The sequence below is a fragment of the Dreissena polymorpha genome, chromosome 8 (genome assembly GCF_020536995.1).
Source record: "Dreissena polymorpha isolate Duluth1 chromosome 8, UMN_Dpol_1.0, whole genome shotgun sequence".
NCBI classification, from domain to species: Eukaryota; Metazoa; Mollusca; class Bivalvia; order Myida; family Dreissenidae; genus Dreissena; species Dreissena polymorpha.
This window is the reverse complement of record NC_068362.1, coordinates 39,192,145-39,202,309: the sequence shown is the minus strand read 5'-3', so window position 1 is coordinate 39,202,309 and position 10,165 is coordinate 39,192,145. Positions and strand designations below refer to the sequence as shown.

At 37.2% G+C, this 10,165-nt stretch overlaps 1 protein-coding gene across 21 annotated transcripts in view; it reads right to left on the bottom strand.

The window, feature by feature from the left end:
- Positions 1-10,165, bottom strand: part of LOC127840885 (uncharacterized) — a 178,864-nt gene that overhangs the window by 59,503 nt on the left and 109,196 nt on the right. For 6 of the 21 annotated variants that reach the window (XR_008030618.1, XR_008030617.1, XM_052369334.1 and 3 more), the window contains exons 26-27: positions 9,646-9,736; positions 7,787-7,904 (exon numbers count right to left, since the gene is read on the bottom strand). The exons of 7 other annotated variants lie outside the window; for them this stretch is intronic. Coding sequence is in view for 12 of the 14 variants with exons in the window: in XM_052369334.1 (XP_052225294.1) it covers positions 7,787-7,904; positions 9,646-9,736 (209 nt within the window). In the remaining 2 variants the exon portion in view is untranslated. Of the gene's footprint in view, positions 1-6,691; positions 6,783-7,403; positions 7,549-7,786; positions 7,905-9,645; positions 9,737-10,165 lie in introns of all 21 variants that reach the window. 8 more of the 21 variants (XM_052369323.1, XM_052369320.1, XM_052369339.1 and 5 more) reach the window with 3 other exon arrangements.

Below are 10,165 nucleotides of genomic sequence, written 5' to 3'. Positions count from 1 at the left end.
AAAAAACAAACAGTACTTTCAGCACCCAATTCACAAATTTTACAAAAGTTTGAAAATACAGAAAATGTTGGTGTTGAGTGTGTGGTGCATTAAAAACATAAATGCTAAGTATATACAACAGTTTACACCAACTTTCTTAAAGAACAGTTTACAGTTTAACATTCGATTTACAAACACATTCAAAACTATACATTTTCTAAATGCATACTAGTTTTTAAACCAGATTCAAGACATCAAGAGATAAATACAACCCTTCCTTTCTACACATTTCACACTTCCAATTCAGGCAAGAGAGTAAAAATATATATTTCCATTATATTTTATACATACTTTTAATAGCACTCTTGATGTTGAGCACAGACAGTTAAAAGTTTTATTTAGTTGAGCTGAATGAACAAAATTAAACATGAAACTAGTGTGACTGAACTAACGCTAATATTTAACACTCAACTTTCATAATGGACTGCAACTTTGGCTAAATAGCAATTTAGGCACATGTAGCATATACTGGTTGAGGATGAAACAGCTTGGACAGTGTGGGATATAAAAAGTCACAAAACATTGGTAAAGCAAATAATTAGCAATTATCTTAAGACAATATGAACAATAATTTACTTATTTTGACCAAGGCACTATCTGTCTTAAAGCAAGCGAAACACACATCATTAATATCTCTTATCTAAACAATAAGAATACACTAACAAAGTATCAACTCCTAGCTGCCTTATGTTTGTGTAAACTTTCATAGGAATCTAAACATTTACAATAATATCAACACTGTTATTGAAAAGAAATCTTAAAAAATAATTATTGAAAAAGCCCATCCCTATGGTATTCTAGTATATAGAGCCCCTCTTTTGTTACTCGGGAAACTCAGCTTGCTGTTCTCCGCAGCACTCGTGGGAGAGTTCCTGGCACTCAGCGAGGGCAGGCGTGACCCCCGGGCAGGTCTAGCCTGAACCCTTCCAGTTGGGTTGCCGTTGGTTTCGTGGGTGTCATAATAATCCTCGGTGGGTGTTGTGGGTGAGCTAGTCCCTGCTACGGGCATGTGAATGCGGGAGATACCGGCAGTGCGGCAGTGGGATCAAAGATATCTTGCGTGTCTGACGCTTTTTGCAAAGGTTCTTCCATGACACAAATACATGGTCATTTGCTGTTTCTTGTCAAACGCATTCCACTTTGCGGATGGCTTTGTATCTCACAAACTCCAGATGCCAGCGTCTCCAAGCTTCTGAGAGCAGTTTCTCATTGTACTGAATAATGGAAAATAATCATCTTGATTACCATCTGTATTCATACATGATTATACTACGCTTTTTAACTGTCGACCTTTAATGGAAGTTGAGAATCATTAAAAGAAGTGTGTTACACAAAAAGGCTGCTCCCAAATGTAAATACAATATATGTAATGTATAATTTCTAAGTTTGCTATACTTCAAAACAGCTTTAGTGCAATCAAAAACTCAAACAATTTTGTTAATGAAGATCACTAAAAAAATTGAAGAATTTCTTTATAAAATTAATAAATCTTGTGACTATCACAATACGATCTATAACCCTTTGCATGCTGGGAAATTTGGTCGTCTGCTAAAATGTCGTCTGCAGAATTTCTAAAATTAGCAATTTATTCGATTTTCTTTTCAAAAAATACTATCAGAATAGCAAACAGTTTGGATCCTGATGAGACGCCACGTTTTGTGGCGTCTCATCTGGATCCAAACTGTTTGCAAATGCCTTTAAAATTTGGTTCCAGCGCTGAAGGGATAATCATAAAACTTAAAAAAAGAATGATATTAAGATATCAAGCCTGTATTGAAAACATTAAATGTGCATGCAATATAAATATAACTTGTATAAGATTACAACTTCACATGACGTGTTATAATTATAAATATCACTAAATAAGCTGTTTTGATGCCAAAATGCACAATAACAAAGACCTCCATTTACAAAGACTGGAAAACATCACTTAAATGTCATCATAACAAACATGTTAAGAGCTACAAGTCAAACTACCGGTAGGTTTAAAAAGGAGGGTCACCATAGCAACCCTATACATACCAAGCACTTTGCAGTAAAGACCATGTCCACCTTGTGTTTCCAGACCAGGGCATACTTGTTACAGAGTTTCTGGCGCCTTCTCTTTGCATGTCTAGTGGCTAGAACCTCGTTGTACCAACTTCGATACGCTTTATTGCTATAAAAGAATTTTATATGTTGATAAACAAATCTTACGGACTAAAATGTACTTTATAAAACAACAGGGGCTGTTTCATCAATGGCTGAAGCCCAGTTTATTGTAGTTGCAGTTTTAAAATGTTCTCACTTGCTCCAATTACATCATTTCATTAGAATGTTTTGTATTATGGCTGATTGTGAAGAATAATGAATATAAAGTCTAGACAGTTTATGTTTGAGACCTGAAAAACATAAGAAAGGATGAAAGAGTATATTGCCTTATGTCTCCCATTTTAAATCATAGGGACAATCTGGGCAATAAAAAAATCAATTTCACAGTTCCAGTTACCCTCACTACTAGTTAACCCTTGCCCACTCAGAAACAAAGTGAAAATGACATTTGCAAACAGCATAAAACCAGAACAGCCCGCGAGTAACTCACAGTCTGTTCAGGTTTTATGTTGTTTGCTGCTCATCAGTGTCTTGGGTTCGTAAAAGTAGCCTTTAAAACTTGAATCTAGTAAGGACTTATATCAAATGTAACTTTCTAATGTATCTAAGTGGTCAAGGATTAAACAAAGATAGAACTTTATTTAGTACCACAGCTGTTTGTTGTAGAACCTCAGAGCACGTTCAGTCTGCCTTGCCGTATGTTCACGCTCCTGTCGTCGCCTAGCAACAAACTGGCGCCACCTGGTGGCCGTTCTCTTGGCAAGGGCGTGCTCATGATACTCGTCAGCAATCACAATCTGTAACCATATGATTTGAAAAAGTGTTGCTAAGCAATCTGTAAGCAAGGAATTGAAATAGTGTTGCTAAGCGTTATCAAATCGCATTCCAAACAGCCAAAGAAAGCTCTTTCAACCTGCAGCATGGTTGCAGCAAGTTTGATATAATTAAGTCAACATAACTTGACATTTCCTGGTGCAATTTCGCTCATTAGTATCGAACATTGACCTATATATATCATGACCAGATTCATTTTCAAGAAGTTTTGTAAAAATTGGATGAAATCTAGTTGATATGTGGGAAATTGGAAGTTGTACACTGTCTGACATGAGCAAACCAAAAACCACCATCTTTGGGGACATGAATACATGAGCTTTGTTATTGGAAAATCAGAATTAATGCATGTGTGTAGAGTATTGTTTTGGGGGCCACACTTTCATGGAATTGTTTGTTTAAAGGAAGTCTCTTAAAATAACAATCAGTGTTGGCGGAAAGTGTTGTTCTGCAAGCTTAGCATTAAACCATTTTTTCTAGAACAATTCTGGTATGTACCAACCTTAAGCCTGAAGTCCCAGTGTGCCAGAGCCTGTCTCATGAGCAGCATATTCTTCTCATGGATCACACGTCCTGCCATCTCACCCAACTCCACGCAGTAGTCATACCGTGTCTTCACCAGGTACCAGTGGTCGCTGAGAATTCGCTCGTTACGTTTCCGTGTGAATGTCTTCTCTAGGCGCCGAAGATTGTTCTTCTTGCGCGTGTAAAGCAGCCAGGATTTGAACACACTATAAGAATTTACAGTAATTACTATTACATTCATATCTGTCAGTATTTTGATACTTAATTACCATTCTGCTATTTTGATATAAAACATTTATTTGGACATTAATTTTATTGACCATAAAATAAAATGCACATATGGTCTTACATCGAATACTTGTGTAGCGACCATGTTATTTACATTTTGTATTGTTCAAACACAAGCCCAAAATTATTGCAGACCAGATGAAAAGCTCTGAGGCTCTATATTACTTTTATGAGCAAATATAATAAATAACTTAAAAAAAAAATACGTACAGGAAAAAAACTAAGAAATGTATTTACTTGAGCTGTATTTTGAGGTTGGCATGACCACGGATGGACTTTCTCGCCTTGGCAACATTGAACCAATACAGGAAGTAGGCTTGCTGGATGTGGAAGGATTTCCTCGACTGATAGGCCACCAGGCTTTCACGTCTCACTCTGCAACCTGATATACACAGAGGAATACACAGAGGAGGTAAACTGGCAAGAGTTAACAAATGAAACTCTTATACATGGATAATGAAATACCCACTCTGATTTGCAGAACAACAGGTCAAAAATCAAAGGGGAATGCAATATTAAATGTCTCTAAACAATCGCACATACTGAAACTTTGCTGCATGTTAGGGGAGCAAAATGTTTGATAAATATTTGTTGTTATATCACTGTAAATTATGAGTTTATTTCCTTACGATCACCAACGATTGTCAATACCTTGTGCAGCCAGTTTCCAGTTCTGTAGCAGGGTGGTGACCAGCCGCATGTTGAACACACGCTCTGCTTGCAAGCACATCAACTGTGACCTCCAGGTCTCCAGGCAGTTGCCTAGCAACATTAGCTGTTTCCTGCCCACATACTCATTCAGCTGCTGGTAGCGCTCCTGGTTCTTGCAGTGAGCTTGTGTCCACTTTGTGAAAAGCAAGCGAACCTGAAACATGTGTCATGGTGGACCAATCACATTTGAACCATGTGTCATGGTGGACCAATCACATTTGAAACATGTGTCATAGTGGACCAATCACATTTGAAACATGTGTCATAGTGGACCAATCACATTTGAATTTGAGCCTTTCTCTGGGAAAACTGGGCTTAATGCATGTGCATAAAGTCTCATCCCAGATTAGCTCGTGCAGTCTTCCTCCATTTTATGCTTATAAACATTTTCAGAAAGTTTGGAGATTGTAAAATACAAACTATTTGAGTTAATCCTTTGCATGCTGGGAAATTTGTTGTCTGCTAAAATGTCGTCTGCTGAATGTATAAAATTAGCATTTTCTTCGATTTTTTTTCCAAAGAATACTATCAGAATAGCAAACAGTTTGGATCCTGATGAGACGCCACCGTCTGTGGTGTCTCATCTGGATCCAAACTGTTTGCAAAGACCTTCAAAATTCGGTTCCAGCACTGAAAGAGTTAAAGAGTTGAAATAAAAAAGAGCGGATGGACTGATAGACAGACATTGTGAACACTTTATGCCTTACCCCAGACATAACAAATTACACAATTTGAAAGTTAAATGATAATCTTTGATTCAGAAATTGTATCCATAAAACAGTTTAACACTTTTTCCTTTAAATTTAATTACCAAAACAATAAGTGGTAAAAATATTCTAGAACCAAGAGGAAATTTGCTATATACATTCTACAATTTCAAAACTATATTGGGCGTTAAATATTGGTTTACCGAGATAAAAGGACCCCAAATACTTAAAGGTTACCAAACAACATACCTTTTGCAACTGTAAGTGTTTTCTGAGTTGCCTTCCCCTGGTGGCCTGGGCCTAGGTGGCGCCAGTGAGTGACAATCCTCAACACTCGTTTCTCCACAGTGCGTCTGTGAGCTGCGTGTAAAGCCAGTCGATCACGGTATCGGGACTGCCACTGGGTGAACACACGCTTGGCCTGGAAAAAGCAGGTTTTGAAATAAGGATTCCATAGCTTTATAAAACAAGAGCTGTGTTTTTGAATCACAATGCCCCCTACTTGCCGCTTTGAAGCCATATATTTGACCTTTGACCTTGAAGGATGACCTTGACCTTTCACCACTCAAAATGTGCAGCTCCATGAGATACACATGCATGCCAAATATCAAGTTGCTATCTTCAATATTGCAAAAGTTATGACCAATGTTAAAGTTTTGGGACAGAATGACAGACAGAATGACAGACAGACAGACAGGCCAAAAACAATATACCCCTGATCATTTGATCTGGGGACATAAAAAAGCCATGTGTGTTGTGTTTTTATGATTTCTAAATATTTCCATTTTCATTTATAATAGTGTTTGTTGCTATGACTACCGGTAAAGCACCTTCAAACAACTGCACTGGCTGATTAGGGCTTCACTTAACACGCTTGAATGCTTTATGCCTAGTTCTATTACAAAATGCCTCATATTGATTTCAGTTTGATTAGGAAGAAAGTAATAGAATATTTTTTTGTTAGAGAAACCTATTGCTACGTATTGAAGACTTGCTGATAACAATCCCAAGAACATGAGAACAGGATATAAAAGATCACAAAAATACAAGTATGCAATTAACAATACAATAATACAAAATTGCAATTCAAGATTGTGAAAGTAATATCGTGACCTCGAATTGTAATTGCATGTGATGGCATGTGATATTGCCTGTTCAGGTCCAGATTTAGCTCACATTAAATATGGGCTGTGCATTGTGAAAAGGGGTTTATTGCATGTTCATCAAGTGTCGTCCCAGATTAGCCTGTGCAGTCTGCAGGCACGGCACTTTACGCTTGTATTATATTTTGTGTTTAAAGAAAGTATCTTCTTAGCAATAATCAAGTTTAGGCGGAAAGTATTGTCCTTGATAAGCCTGTGCAGACTGCACAGGCTAATCTGGGATGACACTTTACGCACATGATTTAAACCCCTTTTTCGCAAAGCACGGCCCATATGTAATGAAACTATCAGTTAGATTCTAGTAGATTTTAGTATGTCAACACAGTATGTACCCACCAGTGCTGTGCATGATACCAGCTGACACTGAAGCTGTTTCTCCCGCATGTCCCTCTGCCATATCGCCACACAGTGCCACGAGTAGAGCACCCTGCACAAGAAATTAACATTGAGCCTTGTTCTGAGAAAACTGGGCTTAATGCTTGTGCGTAAAGTGTCATCACAGGCTAATCAAGGACGACACTTTCCACTTTTATGTTATTTTTAGTTTCAATGAAGTCCCTCCTTACTGAAAATCAAGTTTAGGCGGAAAGTGTTGTCCCTGATAAGCCTGTGCGGACTGCACAGGCTTATCTGGGAAGACACTTTACGCACATTCATTAAGCCCATTTTTCTCAGAACAAGGCTCAATTACAATATAGATACTTTTTTTTCCGAAACATTATTTAACCCTTTACCACTTAGATACATATTTTGACGCATTTATAGCCCCACACAAAGTTAAATTTACTTAGATACCTTTATTATTTAATTCAAGTTTTAAAGACTTCATTTCCAACTCAGAGTTACTGATGAGCAGCAGACAGCATAAAACCTGAACAGACTGGGTGTTACTGGCAGGCTGTTTGGTTTTTTGCTGGTTGCAAAAGTCATTTTCACTTTGCTTCGTATCCATGGGGAAAAGGCTTTACATCAATAGAAATGACGTGATGTAATTAAGAAACAGTATTTCCTAAAACAATGAAAAATGTTTGCATGTTATTGCTCCTACCTCACAACCAGTCGGTTGTCATGCCAACGGTTGACCCTTGCAAGTTTTTTGTGCTCTGACTTCCAGGTGTGGAACATCTTTCTTACAGTGGCTCTCTGTCTCTTAGCGATAAGGTGGGCAGAAACCATCTTGTGATGGTGATGGTCTGAATTGCAATAGGTAAAATGTACTTATTAATGGCAGTTTGTTATCATTTTATCACCACCTGTGGACCATATGGTTTCATAAATAATAAATGTGTGTATTAAAAAGAGTAGGAGAAAGCTGAGGACAAGTCTTTGTCTACTGACTGACAGATTAACAAAAAGACGTCACTAGTGATTCCAGTGTACCCCCTCTACTACGAAATGAAAGGAGTATAAATATTCCTCCCCCAACCCTACCTCTGGCCCATGTGGCCCAGGACTGGAAGATGATTCCCATGTAGTTGTGCCAGGTCTCTGTGTACCGCCGCTCCACTTCTGTCCTCTGCGTGTACCGCAAACACCACATCTTGAACACCTGGAGACAACACAATTACAACATTAGAGCATCGTTTTGTAAAAACTGTGATTAATGCACTTGCTTTAAGGTTCTTCCCAGATTAAATAATCAGGGAAAACAATTTCCGCTTTTATGGATTTTTTTTTATTTTAAGAAAGTCTCTTTTAAATAAAATTCCAGTTGAGGCAGAAAGTGTCAACCCTTATCTGGTACAACACTGTAGGCACATGCATTGAGCCCAGATTTCTCTAACAAGGCTCATGAGAAAGTATGTTTGGATTTTGTTTGCAGATATTTCATGGGAGTCAGTTGACAAAAAAAAACGGTACAAGAGTTCTACTGGAATCAGCGGTAGAGGGGAATGGTGGAATACTTTTTTTCACTAACAATCCCCAAACCGCAAGCTATTTGTCTCAGCCTGTTAAAAAAAGCAATTCAGTCTCTATTTTGTATGAAAAACATTTGAACAACAATTCGTCTGTTTATCAAAAGGGAAACTAAAGTTTGGCCTCAATCCAGTTTGTATATTTTATCTTAGCAATATAGTACATTTTTATTTTAACTTAAGATTGTGAAATCTTTGATTTTTTCAATGTTAAACAACTTACAAACTTCTTTGGTTTTCGAACCACACATATTAAAAAGTTTACTTTTTGCTTTTGGGCTTTTGAACAATAATGTGAAATCATATGGTACCTGACACAAGTGCTCGTGTTTACATTTGTTCATTCACCATCAAATAAAGTAAAAAAAAGTCACAGAAATTACCACAATGTTAGTTCATAAAAGGTTCACGGACCAAGTGATATTTCTTGTTTTGTTCAGATTACACTTTAGGTGTACTCTGGGAAATCCGGACTTGTTGCGTCTACTAAAAGTGTTGTTCCAGATTAGCCTTTGCAGTCTGCACATGCAGGCTCAGCTAAGACAACACTTACTGCTTTAATGGCATTGTCCATACTTTACACACATGCATTATATCAGATCCCCTTTTATGGCATTGTCCATACTTTACACACATGCATTATATCAGATCCACTTTTATGGCATTGTCCATACTTTACACACATGCATTATATCAGATCCCCTTTTATGGCATTGTCCATACTTTACACACATGCATTATATCAGATCCACTTTTATGGAATTGTCTATACTTTACACACATGCATTATATCAGATCCCCTTTTATGGAATCGTCCATACTTTACACACATGCATTATATCAGATCCCCTTTTATGGCATTGTCCATACTTTACACACATGCATTATATAAGATCCACTTTTATGGAATTGTCCATACTTTACAAACATGCATTATATCAGATCCACTTTTATGGAATTGTCCATACTTTACACACATGCATTATATAAGATCCACTTTTATGGAATTGTCCATACTTTACAAACATGCATTATATCAGATCCCCTTTTATGGCATTGTCCATACTTTACACACATGCATTATATCAGATCCACTTTTATGGAATTGTCCATACTTTACACACATGCATTACATCAGATCCACTTTTATGAAATTGTCCATACTTTACACACATGCATTATATAAGATCCACTTTTATGGCATTTTTCATACTTTACACACATGCATTATATCAGATCCACTTTTATGGCATTTTTCATAGTTTACACACATGCATTATATCAGATCCGCTTTTATGGAATTTTCTGTACTTTACACACATGCATTATACCAGATTTGTCTAGGGCAATTCTCATATGTGCTCTGTGACCCACCAGTTTTTGTATCCTTATGTTCCTGAACTGTGCACCTTTGACCTCTCTTGCTCGTCTCTCCCAGGCCCAACTGCTCCACGCAGCAAAATATCTGCAAATGGTCAGTGGACATGGATTACAGTACATGTCAGTAAAGAGTTGAAACTTTGAACAACAAAATCATCAATAGTGCAAAAGGCCCTAGGCGAATTAATTGAAACCCAACAGAACTGACCTGTTTTGAGTAGTTCTATGTTTTTGTAATAAAATTGAATACTGGTCTTGCTTTTCATCTCAGAACCATTTTTTAACACTACAGAACAATAATGGTCTGAGCAAATTTCAAGAAGATTGGGAAAAGAATATGACTTCTTGAATGTTCATAAGGTTTTACGGCCATTTATAAGGAAAACTGCACCACCAGAACAGACTGGTACCATATTCGAACTCAGCTAAGATATCATCATTACAAATGTTTTGAGCAAATGTAATGATGATTGGGCTAAAGATATTGATATTATATTGTTCAAGTGCTGTTTCT